At 44.5% G+C, this 16672-nt stretch overlaps 2 protein-coding genes across 3 annotated transcripts; both read right to left on the reverse strand.

Annotated features, from left to right (window-relative positions):
* Window positions 1-556: 556 nt before the first annotated feature.
* On the reverse strand, window positions 557-13909 carry LOC143754215 (tubulin alpha-1B chain-like). Of its 2 annotated transcripts, none has more exons than XM_077247017.1 (4): window positions 13834-13909; window positions 2116-2335; window positions 1861-2009; window positions 557-1586 (listed from the first exon to the last, which is right to left on the reverse strand). In XM_077247017.1, exons 1-4 carry the CDS (start codon window positions 13834-13836, stop codon window positions 609-611), a joined length of 1350 nt encoding a protein of 449 aa, XP_077103132.1. In that variant the 5' UTR covers window positions 13837-13909; the 3' UTR covers window positions 557-608. The 2 variants fall into 2 exon arrangements, with proteins under 2 accessions (XP_077103132.1, XP_077103130.1); XM_077247015.1 differs by lacking the exon at window positions 13834-13909 and adding an exon at window positions 2428-2563.
* Window positions 11905-13921, reverse strand: LOC143754241 (tubulin alpha-1B chain-like). Its single transcript, XM_077247018.1, has 4 exons — window positions 13834-13921; window positions 13522-13741; window positions 13267-13415; window positions 11905-12973 (listed from the first exon to the last, which is right to left on the reverse strand). The coding sequence occupies exons 1-4, from the start codon at window positions 13834-13836 to the stop codon at window positions 11996-11998; spliced, it is 1350 nt and encodes a 449-aa protein (XP_077103133.1). The 5' UTR covers window positions 13837-13921; the 3' UTR covers window positions 11905-11995.
* Between the last annotated feature and the right edge of the window lie 2751 nt (window positions 13922-16672).

The raw sequence follows: 16672 nt of genomic DNA on the forward strand, positions 1-16672 counted from the left end.
TCTGTTACTTATGTACAGTTTCCAGGTACCCTTTGCACCACTGTAAAAACTTAATATGAAGCAGATTTACTGTGGTAGTTCCACTCAGTGAGAGGAGCCAGAGATTCAAACACTTGGTTTCTACATTTGGCCTCTTGCCATTTATTCCACAAATGTTTCAAGATGGCCCCTGACAATGATACTGCAGCAGATGAGACATTCGGTGTTTGCCCCATACTAGTATCCAGCCAGCTTCAAGTTTCACAGATCCAAGTTACATCCCTCCAAATATCATGCAGTGTTTACATCTTGGAAATTTAAGCTAGATAAACTTAAGTTGAGCATATTTTTTGGAATGGGTTCACAAAGGGGCTTTTTTCTAAATGGTTAGAAACCATAAGTAACTGACAGTTACATTTAATCAAACCCAATAATTTGGCATGCATGAACCCCACGCGACTATGAAAAGTGACTTCAGCTGAAATTTGGGTCTTTTATGTTCCCTAAATGCCCAAGGACACAATCAACCACATGTGAACAAGATCATGAAGCTAAAACTAGTCATAGAAGCAACAAGTTTTCTAATGCTCTCAAATTTATTTATTCAATTACAAATACATTTATCATCTTCAATATTCTTCATCTTCCTCCCCACAGTCCTCAGCGGAATCGGCGCCAACTTCCTCATAGTCTTTCTCCAGGGCAGCCATGTCTTCCCGAGCCTCCGAGAACTCCCCTTCCTCCATCCCTTCACCCACGTACCAGTGAACAAAAGCCCTCTTCGCGTACATTAGGTCAAACTTGTGGTCCAGGCGTCCCCATGCCTCTGCGATGGCGGTGGTGTTGCTTAGCATGCACACGGCTCTCTGCACTTTGGCCAGATCCCCTCCTGGCACAACTGTGGGCGGCTGGTAGTTGATTCCCACCTTAAACCCCGTAGGACACCAGTCTACAAACTGGATGGAGCGCCGAGTCTTGATGTTGGCAATGGCAGCGTTAACATCTTTTGGAACCACGTCACCACGGTACAGCAAACAGCAGGCCATGTATTTTCCACGGCGAGGGTCACACTTCACCATCTGGTTTGCTGGCTCGAAGCAGGAATTGGTGATCTCCGGTACGGAGAGTTGCTCATGGTAGGCCTTCTCGGCTGAAATGATAGGGGAGTAGGTGACCAGTGGAAAGTGAATGCGAGGGTACGGGACCAGGTTTGTCTGGAACTCTGTGAGGTCAACATTTAGGGCACCATCAAAGCGCAGTGATGCAGTAATGGAGGACACAATCTGGGCGATGAGCCGGTTCAGGTTAGTGTATGAGGGACGCTCGATATCGAGGTTTCGCTTGCAGATGTCGAAGATGGCTTCGTTATCCACCATGAAGGAACAGTCCGAGTGCTCGAGAGTGGTGTGGGTCGTAAGAATCGAGTTGTAGGGCTCAACCACAGCCGTGCTAACTTGCGGGGCAGGATATACAGAAAACTCCAACTTTGACTTTTTACCGTAATCGACAGATAGTCGCTCCATCAGCAGAGAAGTGAAACCAGAGCCGGTTCCACCACCAAAACTGTGGAAGATCAGGAACCCTTGCAGACCGGTGCACTGGTCCGCCTATAGGGGAATCAGAGGGAAAAGGGAGAGATGGGTATTCAAATACTGCCGGTAAGTTTACAGAGGTCTTTAAAGGGTCACCACACACTTAGTTTCAAAAGAGAAAATAAACACCAAAGAACCACCATTTTGGGTTCCCAAAGAATTTCAGTGAACGGTTCTTAAAACCATTTTCCTAAGAGTGAAGAACATTATCTGAAGAAACGTGTGCAATGGCAATACACAAGATCATTAGCATCTGCAAGAACCTTCAAATTGAAGAGTGAAAACTCACCATTTTACGCATCCGGTCAAGTACAGAGTCTACGATCTCCTTGCCAATGGTATAGTGACCACGAGCATAATTATTGGCGGCATCCTCCTTGCCACTGATGAGCTGCTCAGGGTGGTACAGCTGTCGATAGTGCCCATTGCGGATCTCATCTGCATTTCAAACAAAAGAGACCAGGATATAAGCTACACTGGATGTACAGCAACAAGAGTTTTGAAAAGGAATAAGCTCTAAAGCATGAATGGAGTTCAGTCCCACCAACAACTGTCGGCTCCAGATCAATGAACAATGCACGAGGAACGTGCTTCCCAGCACCCGTTTCACTGAAGAAAGTGCCAAAAGAAGAGTCTGCCAATAAGCTGTCATTTCCAACAATGGTCCCATCTGGCTGGAAGCCATGCTCCAAGCAATACAACTCCCAGCAAGAGTTACCCATCTGGACACCTGCTTGACCAATATGTATGGAAATGCACTCCCTCTGGTTTGCCCAAAACAAGCAAACATCAACATTCACACAGTGAAGAGGTTAAGCAGTAACAATAAAGTGAAGGTGACAATCAATAATCTCACCATTATGCTTGAGTATCACAGCAAGTAGGAAATAATTCTGAGCTTTTAAACCCTGGAAATATAAAAAACACTCTTAACACAAACTAAGCTCCCTGATTTTATTAACCTTTACCTTTCTAAAAGAAACCAGCTCACCTCCACAGCTACACCAAACATCCCACCTGATCTTCATTTATATTTGTCTTCAAATGAGGGCGTGGCTCTTAATGAACCCTACCTGAGATAATGCTAACAAGGTAATTAGCCCTGCAGATTCAAACAAAACAAGCTTTATTTCACTTGTATTTTTAGTTGAGTTGAGTTGAGTTGAAAAAAATAACGTTTTTAAGATGATACTACAAGTAGATCCCCAAACAGCAGATTTTCTTGATTTAATATTTAGGCTATTTGATTTATCTATTTATTTATTTTATGAAAGTGAAGTATGAATGATTGCAAGACTGTTAAAGTCTCAGGTCATGCCAGCAGGGGCCTATACCATGAAGCCGGTTTAGGTGACTAGCCAGCTATGTTTCAGTTTAGTTTGCGTCAACCCTGGGTTTTAGGGACCATGAAAGTGGTTTGGCTTTTAGCAGTGTTCATCGCCATAGTAACTTACGCTACACGGCTAACCTGGTCCGGGGCAGGTTATGTTCTAGGTAAGAGGTTGCAAACTGAACTTGGACCAATCAGCTGTGAGCAAAGTGACACATGTCTGATGCGATAAAGTCACTCCATCTGTTTCTACTCCAAATTAAAGGTCACTACATAGCAAATGATTTTTACAGACAAAATCGTCTGGTTTTTAGTGATGCTTATTTAGAATAATAAATTTGTATGATTTAGATATTATTTATGTAATTATTATACCCTTTATCAATCACACATGTACAATTTTAGTTCATCAATTATTATTACGCAGTTTAAATGAATAAATATATAAAGGTAATATAAATACGCTTTAGCATCAATAGATGAAGCTATAAAATGACTACATGTGAGCTTAAATGTTCAATTCTCTCTATACCTTTATCAGCTGTATAAAATAACTTCACAACTTTTACTTGCACTGATATACAGTAGCAAGACTTTTTCTTTTAGTTGTCCTCTTTCATAGACAGCTGATTTCTTCTTGCTGTGTAAATTTGTTTAAATTCTTACTATTTTAATACTTTTATTTAATAAGTGAATTTCACTGCTTCTCTCGCGAGAAATAAATTTCAGTTTCACTCTTTCTCAACGCTGTTCGCTACTGACGTCACACCTAAACTCCTAAACTCAGGATCAAAGCCTGAGTTGACAGAGAAGGTTGATGATCAGCATCATGGTACCAACAAAGCCTGGTTGGATTGGTTTGGTTTTGTCAACTCTAAACTAATCCTGTAACCCTGAGTTTGTTCAACTACCATCATGGTACAGGCCTCAGGAGTCACTGAATATTTGCACTTCTACAAGATTGATTATTGTCAAATCATTAATCAAATTCAATCATCAGCTAGCTACAGCACAGACGCTCAGCATGAACTGTATTGTTTTTATATTCAGCAACAAGGACATGAACAGTTTTCTAGATCAAAATGTAGTTATTATTTAAAGTAAGTTTTCTATAGGTCTGTAAAAGGGAGAAATATTGCAACGTCTTTGCAACAATTTTCCACATTCTTAAAAATATGATTCTTAATTGGCATTGATGGTTCCATGACGATCCTTTAACATCCATGAAATCTTTCCATTGCGCAAAAGCTTTATAGTATGAATTTTTTTTTTCAGACTATCAATTCAATTCATATTTATTTGTTTGTTATGGGAATCTACTCGGTTACTCACGTAACCTCAGGTCCCTGAGTTAGGGAAAGAGTATTGCGTAGCTATACGCAGTGGGGAAACTAAAGGCGCCTCTGACGTGCGACCAATGAGACAACTCTACGTCATACACGTCAGAGCCCGCCAAGGGGGCGTGGCCTCAGCCTATAATAGTCCCCGAATTCGCCATTATAGCAGGTTTAACGACTGAAGCAACAACGACTGAACGGCTACGCAATACTCGTTCCCTAACTCAGGAAACTGAGGTTACGTGAGTAACCGAGTAGTTCCCTTTCGAACGGTCACTTCGTATTGCGTAGCTATACGCAGTGGGGAGGCAATGCAAAACGCCGCACTGAGTAACTGGCTGCCACTGCAACTCAGGACCCCTGAGCATACAGAACAAGCCATAACCACATAATTATGTATAACAGACCAGACACCGTCAGGTCTAGAATAGTACACCTAAGTTAGAAATAAACCAACATAATACACAAATCAACCCAGACCCTGTCGGGGTTATTAGTATATAAACATTTAACCGGTCAAGCGGGTTTATATATGAAATTATAACCGGAATTAGTCCTGGTAGCTGAGGCGCTGGCTTTCGGCTGGGAAGCCATGACGGCGTCGAAAGAGCCCGGCCATTCTTCCTCAGACGCGGCGATAGACAGGCTGTCATCGTGCTCGCTGGGCCCGCCACGTGGGGGGTGGGGGGGGGGGGGGGGGTGGGGGTATGGGCGCTGATCTCCCTCGAACAGGACCGGAGATGACCGAGCTGGAGAGAGTGAAGCACGCCGGGACGAGGCCGGCATGCGTTCACTAACATCCATGCTCTCAGGTTGCCGTTTGCTGCGGCTCTTCTTCTTCCTTGGCTGAAGTAGGGCCGGAGAAGGAAGCGCAGGTGAGGCGGCGTCGCCGTCTCGGGAGAGGGCTAGCCGAGTTCGCAGCACGGAGATAGGCATGCTCTCGCAGGCCGCACATTCGCCGGCAGACAGTGCATTCTCTGCGTGGTAGAGTCCCAGGCATGAAATGCAGCTCGCGTGTTCGTCTGCCTCGTGCAGCTTGCATCGTCTTGACACAAGGCATTTGAAAAAACGCTCGTACAGATAATAACACAGATAAGGTATTGAAAAAGGATATCGCCGGATAGCCACAGGAGAGACGGCGTCAGGAGAAACACGGTTGAGATGTGTAGTCTGCTGAACTGTAGCTCGCTTAGGCTGAAGGCTTTTTCGACGGCGAAGGCTCAATAAATGATCAGAGACGTGAAGTTGTCGCTGAAGGAGTAAAATCTGCTATAATGGCGAATTTGGGGACTATTATAGGCTGAGGCCACGCCCCCTTGGCGGGCTCAGAGGTGTATGACGATGAGTTGTCTCATTGGTCGCACGTCAGAGGCGCCCGCGCCATTGAAATTGCAGTTGCCGCAGCACAGCCTATGAGCGAGCTAGACGCTCAATGTGCTAACTGTGCAGCTGCAAATGCGTTTTACATAGGCTTCAGTAAATCGAGAAAAAGGAGTTTCCCCACTGCGTATAGCTACGCAATACGAAATGACCGTTCGAAAGGGAACCAAAGTTTTAAGTATGTTTCTCTGTAGCGTGGTCTTTGCTTCGCACTTAGCACCTACTTTGAGCCCTAGCATAAATTGGTTGTTACACCAAAAGTGGTATTTCACGTTTATTTAGGTTTATGCTGCAGTGTCTTTATCTTCTGAAATTGTAATGTTGTTCATGGCTGATGAGGGTATACTCCACAATTCAAAGTAAGGATCTTAATTATTGATGTTATATTGTAGAGATGATAATTTTTTGAAACTGTTCATAGTTTTGTTAACAAATTAGATTTTTTCGGTAAATCATTTTTTAATAAGAAGGGATTATTAAGAAAGCAGTTTTTTTATCTGGTCAAAGGTGTCGTCATTGTGTATTTAGTTTGAATAACAAAAGTTCTTGCCTTTATTATATTTTAAATTTCTTTTTGAATGACATATTTGACATTAAGTTGGTTGATCACCATTTGAATAATAGTAAGCATTTGAATTTTGAAATATTTTCAAAGATTTTGAGAAGAGGAAAAACATCAGCATCCGTGTTTAATGGCTGCATGAAAAAATGACTAGTTTCTCAGACAAGAGTCCATGAACAAGGATGGTGCTTTAACTACCTGCAGATTGTGTCAAGCACCGGAGCCCTACAAACTCGAAAATTTCCTTTAGCCGGTCTCAATAAGATGCAGTAATGGCAATAAATATTTAAAAGTATTGTAGCTCGTCACATTATTTGCTAAGCAAAACATACCTTAATCGCTTTCAGTTGTTTATAAAAAAAAAAAAGTTTTAATTCTTTGGACATTTTTATATTCACTTGTATAGAGATGGAGATACAAAATATCTTCCAAAGTCCGATTTTGAATTAAGATAGACCTATATATTCATATACTGTCCATCTTCTGAAATGTTTTCTCTGTTCAAGTTAAAAAAGTTACTCAACTTCAGCTCACAAAATAAATTATTTTCTTCAAATTGAGTGCAGAGGTTTTTTTTTTTGGTTTTTTTTTTCATTGTTTTTTTCATGGAATACAATGTGTAACATTAGCCAAAGAAAAGCTCCCAAACATATTTAAGTTGTGAGGATGGAATCTTGGAAAGAACTGACCTACCTTAGTTTTGTTGCATTCCATTTAATTGTCTTTAATGCCAGAAAGCATTAAGAACTAGAACTAGCTCAGTTTTGAAACCATCTCAAGTCCCCTACATTTTGATCCGGGGGCATTAACGGAGGATCTGTACTAGCACTGACACTAAGATGGAGCAAGAGGTCTGTAATACCTGGAGAAATTTCTCATTTTCACATTCTTCTCACCACTAAAATGTATATTATATTTAAGTTATATGTAATATCTAATTAATTTAACCTACACTGGAAAGTTTTCCTAGATATGTCGCAAAAACGGGGCACGTAAGTTCCTGAACGTAATTGTTATGATGAGGTGGAAGCAAGGAGGAAGCAGGATCCAATTGCAGCACACTTTATTTAATAAACTCAACTACATAATAAAGACTCTGGCTAGGGCACAAGACTCAGGAACAGAACCACCAACATCAAGGTACAACAACACAACATTAAGAACTCACAAAGACTGAACAAGACACAGGGCTTAAATATATACTGGACTAACAACGAGACAAGGGACACCTGTGAACATTTAAACAATCAACCAATGACACAACAGACAGGGGAACACAAGGCAAGATCACATGACTAGAACAGGGGATCACATGACAGACAAGAACCAGGAACAAGAAACAAAACCCAAACTGTGACATAGCCCCCCCTCTATGGGCGGCTCCCGACGCCCATCAAAACAAAAAACACAAGTTCAGGAGGGTGGTGAGTGGAGGCGGTCTTGGGGGAGGGACGGAGGGCCAGGCTCGCACTGGGACCAGGAACCAGGACACAGGAATGGCGAGCCTGAGCCACAGAGCCTGGGTGGACCTGGCTCTTGAGCGACCAGAGCAGAGCAGGATGCGCAGGCGGTGGCCAGGGCGGTGAAGACCCCTCGGGCGGCCACGGCGGTGAAGACCCCTCGGGCGGCCACGGCGGAGAAGACAGTCCATCGGGCGGCCAGGGCGGAGAAGACAGTCCTTCGGGCGGCCAGGGCGGCGCAGACACCGGCTCAGGAACAGCAGACACCGGCTCAGGAACAGCAGACAACACACACACTGACTCTGGCTCAGGAACAGACAACACACTCACTGGCTCGGGAACAGACAACACACTCACTGGCTCGGGAACAGACAACACACTCACTGGCTCGGGAACAGACAACACACTCACTGGCTCGGGAACAGACAACACACTCACTGGCTCGGGAACAGACAACACACTCACTGGCTCGGGAACAGACAACACACTCACTGGCTCGGGAACAGACAACACACTCACTGGTTCGGGAACAGACAACACACTCACTGGCTCGGGAACAGACAACCCACTCACTGGCTCGGGAACAGGCAACACACTCACTGGCTCGGGAACAGGCAACACACACACTGGCTCGGGAACAGACAACACACTCACTGGCTCGGGAACAGGCAACACACACACTGGCACGGGAACAGACAACACACACACTGGCTCGGGCTCAGGAACAGACAACACACACACTGGCTCGGGCTCAGGAACAGACAACACACACACTGGCTCGGGTTCAGGAACAGACAACACACACACAGGCTCGGGAACAGGAACAGACTCTGGCTCGGAGACGGCCATCTTGTCCGTAGACACTGGTTCAGAAGCGGCCATCTTGTCCGTAGACACTGGCTCGGAGGTAGTGATGTGAACAGTCTCTGGATCAGCAGAAGTGATGTGAACAGTCTCTGGTTCGGCCATTTTGTCCGTAGACACTGGCTTGGAGGAAGTGACATGAACCGTCTCTGGATCGGCAGACGTGACTTGAACCGTCTCTGGATCGGCAGACGTGACTTGAACCGTCTCTGGATCGGCAGACGTGACTTGAACCGTCTCTGGATCGGCAGACGTGACTTGAACAGTCTCTGGATCGGCAGACGTGACTTGAACAGTCTCTGGATCGGCAGACGTGACTTGAACAGTCTCTGGATCGGCAGACGTGACTTGAACAGTCTCTGGATCGGCAGACGTGACTTGAACAGTCTCTGGATCGGCAGACGTGACTTGAACAGTCTCTGGATCGGCAGACGTGACTTGAACAGTCTCTGGATCGGCAGACGTGACTTGAACAGTCTCTGGATCGGCAGACGTGACTTGAACAGTCTCTGGACTGGACGGGACCAGCGGTGAAGAGGGCCTCGGCTCTGGCTGGACGTGGCTGACGTGAAGCTCTGGCTGGACGTGGCTGACGTGAAGCTCTGGCTGGACGTGGCTGACGTGAAGCTCTGGCTGGACGTGGCTGACGTGAAGCTCTGGCTGGACGTGGCTGACGTGAAGCTCTGGCTGGACGTGGCTGACGTGAAGCTCTGGCTGGACGTGGCTGACGTGAAGCTCTGGCTGGACGTGGCTGACGTGAAGCTCTGGCTGGACGTGGCTGACGTGAAGCTCTGGCTGGACGGTCTCTGGCTGGACGGTCTCTGGCTGGACGGTCTCTGGCTGGACGGTCTCTGGCTGGACGGTCTCTGGCTGGACGGTCTCTGGCTGGACGGTCTCTGGCTGGACGGTCTCTGGCTGGACGGTCTCTGGCTGGACGGTCTCTGGCTGGACGGTCTCTGGCTGGACGGTCTCTGGCTGGACGGTCTCTGGCTGGACGGTCTCTGGCTGGACGGTCTCTGGCTGGACGGTCTCTGGCTGGACGGTCTCTGGCTGGACGGTCTCTGGCTGGACGGTCTCTGGCTGGACGGTCTCTGGCTGGACGGTCTCTGGCTGGACGGTCTCTGGCTGGACGGTCTCTGGCTGGACGGTCTCTGGCTGGACGGTCTCTGGCTGGACGGTCTCTGGCTGGACGGTCTCTGGCTGGACGGTCTCTGGCTGGACGGTCTCTGGCTGGACGGTCTCTGGCTGGACGGGCTCTGGCTGGACGGGCTCTGGCTGGACGGGCTCTGGCTGGACGGGCTCTGGCTGGACGGGCTCTGGCTGGACGGGCTCTGGCTGGACGGGCTCTGGCTGGACGGGACGAGATTCAGGCAGGACGGTGATCCTTGCAGACCGTACGGACCTTAGCGGGGAATCTGCCAAGCTGGACATCAGCCCTGAACGCCCATAGACCGATCCGGTGTCAGACCCGCTGACTGGCGTGACGCGGGGAAACTCAGGCTCTGCAAGTGCCGAACCGCCCAAGGAAAGGGCCAGATCAACAAACCCTTTCAGGGTCCAGCCAGTATGATCCTCAGGCATCACTTGAGCGATGTGCCAATCCAGCCCGCTACAAAACAGGTCCACGAGCTGGGCGTCATTTAGCGCTCCCAGATGACAACACGCCAAAAAGTCCCTCACATACCTCTCCAAGGGCTGGCCATCTTGAGACAGAGATGATAGGAATTTCCTTAAGGCCTGGTTGCTAACAACTGCTGGATCCATTGGCGGTGAGTTCTTCTGTTATGATGAGGTGGAAGCAAGGAGGAAGCAGGATCCAATTGCAGCACACTTTATTTAATAAACTCAACTACATAATAAAGACTCTGGCTAGGGCACAAGACTCAGGAACAGAACCACCAACATCAAGGTACAACAACACAACATTAAGAACTCACAAAGACTGAACAAGACACAGGGCTTAAATATATACTGGACTAACAACGAGACAAGGGACACCTGTGAACATTTAAACAATCAACCAATGACACAACAGACAGGGGAACACAAGGCAAGATCACATGACTAGAACAGGGGATCACATGACAGACAAGAACCAGGAACAAGAAACAAAACCCAAACTGTGACAGTAATGAATTATGTGATATGACATGCCACTCTGAAGTAGGGATGGGTGATGTGATACCAATACTTTTTGTTATGACTTTACAAATACTGATACTGATTATTACTTAAGTGGGTCTGTGATTTTCCAAAATAATGTCAATTTTTAGAAGGAAAAAAAATCATTACACAAAGGCAAATCACTACATACTGGCCAATAATTAACAGATTTATCACAAAAGCACAATTACGTGTGTTTTATGTCCATGTAGTGCTGCTACCTAGGCAGAAAAGGACATTTCCTATGGCCTCGGGATATGAAGCTGCTAGTCTTCCAATGAAGACAGGCAGCAGATATAGATTAATTGGTTTCATTACTGGTGTGTAACAATTCATGTCATGGTTTCAAAGTGGGACCCACCTTCTGAATGTGTCTGAAGAGATGGGTAGCCTACAAAAATGCAGCTGACTGACTGCATTGACTTAACTCAATGATGACATGGCGCCGAAACAAAAACATTTTCTTTGGGGGCTTCTAAGCTCAAAAGAAAATATATGACCATTAGATGGAGGTGGTTTTCCAAATAAGGATTTAGTCAACAAGTCAAGTTTGTGAATAACATGAATTTAAGAGGTTTTAAATTGAAAACGGTGACTGAGAAGCAATAACATTGCATTGCTGTTAAAGAATGAATTCAAGCTCTGTGAAATCAGGCTTAGACTTTCTAAAGAGGTAATGAAATTGTGACTTATGGAGTCATTTTCACTGGAAGGCATCTGAACTGTTACTCATGTACAGTTTCCAGGTATTCTTTACACCCCTGTAAACACTTAATATGAAGCAGATTTACTGTGGCAGTTACACTCAGTGAGATGAGCCAGAGATTCAAACACTTGATTTCTGCATTTGGCCTCTTGCCATGTGTGGAATAAATGGACTAAAATGTTTCAAGAGGGCCCCTGACAATGATACTGCAGCACTTGAGACATTCGGTGTTTGCCCCATACTAGTATCCAGCCAGCTTCAAGTTTCACTGATCCAAGTTACATCCCTCCAAATGTCATGGAGGGTTTACATCTTGGAAATTTAAGGTACATAAACTTAAGTTGAGCATATTTTTTGGAATGGGTTCACAAAGGGGCTTTTTTTCAGCGGTTAGAAACCATAAGGAAGTAACTGACGGTTACATTTACATCAAACCCGATAACTTGGTATGCATGAACCCCATGCCACTTCAGCTGAACTGTGGCTCAATTATGTTCCCTAAACGCCCAAGGACACAATCAACCACGTGAACAAGATCATGAAGGCAAAACTAGTCATAGAAGCAACAAGTTTTCTAATGCTCTCAAATTTATTTACTCAATTACAAATACATTTATCATCTTCAATATTCTTCATCCTCCTCCCCACAGTCCTCAGCGGAATCGGCGCCAACTTCCTCATAGTCTTTCTCCAGGGCTGCCATGTCTTCCCGAGCCTCCGAGAACTCCCCTTCCTCCATCCCTTCACCCACGTACCAGTGAACAAAAGCCCTCTTCGCATACATTAGGTCAAACTTGTGGTCCAGGCGTCCCCATGCCTCTGCGATGGCAGTGGTGTTGCTTAGCATGCACACGGCTCTCTGCACTTTGGCCAGATCCCCTCCTGGCACAACTGTGGGCGGCTGGTAGTTGATTCCCACCTTAAACCCCGTAGGACACCAGTCTACAAACTGGATGGAGCGCCGAGTCTTGATGTTGGCAATGGCAGCGTTAACATCTTTTGGAACCACGTCACCACGGTACAGCAAACAGCAGGCCATGTATTTTCCACGGCGAGGGTCACACTTCACCATCTGGTTTGCTGGCTCGAAGCAGGAATTGGTGATCTCCGGTACGGAGAGTTGCTCATGGTAGGCCTTCTCGGCTGAAATGATAGGGGAGTAGGTGACCAGTGGAAAGTGAATGCGAGGGTACGGGACCAGGTTTGTCTGGAACTCTGTGAGGTCAACATTTAGGGCGCCATCAAAGCGCAGTGACGCAGTAATGGAGGACACAATCTGGGCGATGAGCCGGTTCAGGTTAGTGTATGAGGGACGCTCGATATCGAGGTTTCGCTTGCAGATGTCGAAGATGGCTTCGTTATCCACCATGAAGGAACAGTCCGAGTGCTCGAGAGTGGTGTGGGTCGTAAGAATCGAGTTGTAGGGCTCAACCACAGCCGTGCTGACTTGCGGGGCAGGATATACAGAAAACTCCAACTTTGACTTTTTACCGTAATCGACAGATAGTCGCTCCATCAGCAGAGAAGTGAAACCAGAGCCGGTTCCACCACCAAAACTGTGGAAGATCAAGAACCCTTGCAGACCGGTGCACTGGTCCGCCTATAGGGGAATCAGAGGGAAAAGGGAGAGATGGGTATTCTAATACTGCCGGTAAGCTTACAGAGGTCTTTAAAAAGTCACCACACACTTAGTTTCAAAAGAGGGGCGTTCAAAATAAACGCCAAAGAACCACCATTTTGGGTTCCTAAAAAATTTCAGTGAACGGTTCTTAAAACCATTTTCCTAAGAGTGAAGAACCATATCTGAAGAAACTTGTGCAAGGTCAATACACACAAGATCATTAGTATCTGCAGTTCCATGAACAACCTTAAAATTGAAGAGTGAAAACTCACCATTTTACGCATCCGGTCAAGCACAGAGTCTACGATCTCCTTGCCAATGGTATAGTGACCACGAGCATAATTATTGGCAGCATCCTCCTTGCCACTGATGAGCTGCTCAGGGTGGTACAGCTGTCGATAGTGCCCATTGCGGATCTCATCTGCATTTCAAACAAAAGGGATCAGGATATAAGCTACACTGGATGTACACCAACAAGATTTTTGAAAAGGAATAAGATCTAAAGCCTGAATGGAGTTCAGTCACACCAACAACTGTCGGCTCCAGATCAATGAACACTGCACGAGGAACGTGCTTCCCAGCACCCGTTTCACTGAAGAAAGTGCCAAAAGAGGAGTCTGCCAATAAGCTGTCATTTCCAACAATGGTCCCATCTGGCTGGAAGCCGTGCTCCAAGCAATACAACTCCCAGCAAGAGTTACCCATCTGGACACCTGCTTGACCGATATGTATGGAAATGCACTCCCTCTGGTTTGCCCAAAACAAGCAAACGTCAACATTCACACAGTGAAGAGGTTAAGCAGTAACAATAAAGTGAAGGTGACAATCAATAATCTCACCATTATGCTCGAGTATCACAGCAAGTAGGAAATAATTCTGTACTTTTAAACCCTGGAAATATAAAACACACTCTTAACAAAAACTAAGTTCCCTGATGTTATTAACCTTTACCTTTCTAAAAAAAAAAACCAGCTCACCACCGGAGCTACACCAAACCACCCGCCTGATCTTCATTTATATTTGTCTCAAATGAGGGCGTGGCTCTTAATGAACCCTACCTGAGATAATGCTAACAAGGTAATTAGCCCTGCAGATTCAAACAAAACAAGCTTTATTTCACTTGTATTTTTAGTTGAGTTGAGTAGAAAGTTGAGTTTTAAAAAATAACGTTTTTAAGATGATACTACAAGTAGATCCCATAACGGCAGATTTTCTTGATTTAATATTTAGGCTATTTGATTTATTTATTTTATGAAAGTGAGGTATGAATGATTGCAAGACTGTTAAAGTCTCAGGTCATGCCAGCAGGGGTCTATTCCAGAAAGCAGGTCATGTGACATACCCGGGTATGTTTAAGAGTAAATAAGCGGATAACCTCAACTTTTGGTTCCAAAAACGGAGGTAACTTTCAGGGTATGTTAGTAGTCATAGCAACTCACTCTCTGAACTTAACCTGCTATGGAGCAGGTTATGTTCCAGAGTTAGTTTGTTTCAGAGAGGTGACAGAACATGGCGTGCCCTGACCATTTTAGTTACATAGCACTACTTAATCTAAGCCTACTTTATACAGTCACAATAATTTTAAATGTTTATAATTATATAACTTTCAATTTCAGGGTTCCCAAAAGTGATTGGGTGCATTGATGGAACCCACATTCCCATTAAAGCTCCTTCAGTCAATGAAGGAGAATATGTTAATAGGAAGTCAATCCATAGCATCAATGTGCAGGTGACAATAGATTTTTTGGGTGCTAAATGTTTGGGTGTTTAAACCATTAAATCACCCTCATTACTGGTCCCCACTAACTAGGTAATATGTGGCCAAGAGGAACCCAGGGAACCCAGTAGACCAAAGAGATGGCAGGGTGGTATGAGACATGATTTGCCAAAATCACTTTAATTAAAACCAGTTAACAGTCAAGTGTTGTTCATTGTTTCTTTATTTCCTGTAACAAAAGACATTTGTATTTATTGCTTTAGATTTCATTCAACAACAAATGACAGATTAATGTTCACATACTGTATGTTTCCCACCTTAAGCTGGTGCTCCAGCAATTCAATTTCAAGTCTGGCCTTTTTTAGGTTAAGCCTTTTCTCCTCCATTTGAAGCTGTATGAGGTCCAACTCCATGTCACTTTTTCTGATTTGCTTTTGAAGATGGACCTTATACAGTTTTATGGCAGGCAACTAGAAAGACTGAAAAAGTCTTTAATACAAACACTGTGCCAAATATTTAAATGAGGAAGGAGAACTGCAGAACATTTCTTACACTGCTAAGATTCTGTGTGGAGGTAGATGGACCCTCATCTGTATTAAAATCTCCTGCCATATTCTGTAAAATGACAATTTATTTATTCTCTTATGTAAAAAAGGGGGAATGCATTCTATGCATCATACCTCTATGGGCCTCCCCACATTTTCTGTTTCTGTCACAGCAGAAGTGGTCTCTTCATCATCATCCTACAGTGAAAATAAGGAAGGATGCTTGTTCTAGCAAACAGAAACCTAAAGACAATAATCACTTACAACTGTGACAGAGTGTGGTGTTGCAGGAGGATCCAACAATACAATGTGGCCATCAGCAACTGCAAGATAATTAAACCAATAAGTTAATCATGCATATTCAATACTCAATGTATATTCTTAAACAAATACAACTAATAAAGAAGGACGTTAGGAACATCTGAGTACTAGTAATAAGATTACAGTATACAGCATATGCAGTCAAAGCAGCATGCATACTGCACAAGTGAATCAATGACTGTAAAATGAATTCAAAATGCCTTTTTAAAATGGTGACAGTGTTGATGATTTTCTTTATTAAAACACTGACAACAGTAGGTAAACATAAGTATTATCAATATACATAAGTATTAATATGGTACACCTACATTTTACTAAGCTACTTGTCTTGGTAGCTGAGTCTGACGAACTGCCCCCTGGAATCCCATCGACCACAGTTCGCCCTTTATTAAGGGACAGTGCCAGGTCCTCAGCTGGGGTGAGGGGAGGGGGAGGTGGACCCCCACCTGTTTTACTGGCCTCAGCCTTCTTTCTATTGGCTACATAGAAAACTAAATTACATTTAATACTAAATTACATGGCGTCAGTAACAAGTTTAGTAAGTTTAGAAAATATTACCTTGCTGGAGAATGTTTTTGTCTTTAATTTTGACTTGGCTTACACTTCTTCTGGCTCCAGAAGGATTACACCTGATAAAACAAGAAGGCAACATATAACTAGCCAATTAACATAACTAGCCAATTATGCGCATTACTACTGTAATATTAAGAAATGTATGGAGGCCAACAAGTAAATACTTGTCTATTTTTACTACATGCCCCCAAAGAATTTTTGCGTCACAAATTATAAATGGGGTATTTTCCCATATTTTTGTGACTCACAAGGGGAAAATACCCCATTTATAATTTTCTAAACTCACGCATTTACTCTGTCCATTATTATTTGCCAAGCCAACTTTCTTTTGCTGATGCAGCAGTATTGCTTTTTTTGTTATTTTTTTGTTATAATTGGCTTATAGTCTTCATAAGCAACCATTAAAACCTCCAACTCAGTTTCACCGAAGTATCGTATGTAGCTCGCTTTTTTTCTCCCTTGGTTTCCATGGTGACTCCTGAAATCGGCGATCCATTGAAAATGTCTTTATGTACTCGCCGT

Source organism: Siphateles boraxobius, unplaced genomic scaffold, assembly GCF_051911475.1.
Source record: "Siphateles boraxobius isolate OS27281-9 unplaced genomic scaffold, OSU_SipBor_1 104, whole genome shotgun sequence".
NCBI lineage: Eukaryota > Metazoa > Chordata > Actinopteri > Cypriniformes > Leuciscidae > Siphateles > Siphateles boraxobius.

Excerpts from the sequence above, each read along its gene's own strand:
- LOC143754215 (XM_077247017.1), bottom strand. Across the intron at positions 2,010-2,115 it reads TCTGGAGCCGACAGTTGTTG|ATGAGATCCGCAATGGGCAC; the intron begins GTGGGACTGAAC and ends TTTGAAATGCAG. Across the intron at positions 1,587-1,860 it reads TTGACCGGATGCGTAAAATG|GCGGACCAGTGCACCGGTCT; the intron begins GTGAGTTTTCAC and ends ATTCCCCTATAG.
- LOC143754241 (XM_077247018.1), bottom strand. Across the intron at positions 13,416-13,521 it reads TCTGGAGCCGACAGTTGTTG|ATGAGATCCGCAATGGGCAC; the intron begins GTGTGACTGAAC and ends TTTGAAATGCAG. Across the intron at positions 12,974-13,266 it reads TTGACCGGATGCGTAAAATG|GCGGACCAGTGCACCGGTCT; the intron begins GTGAGTTTTCAC and ends ATTCCCCTATAG.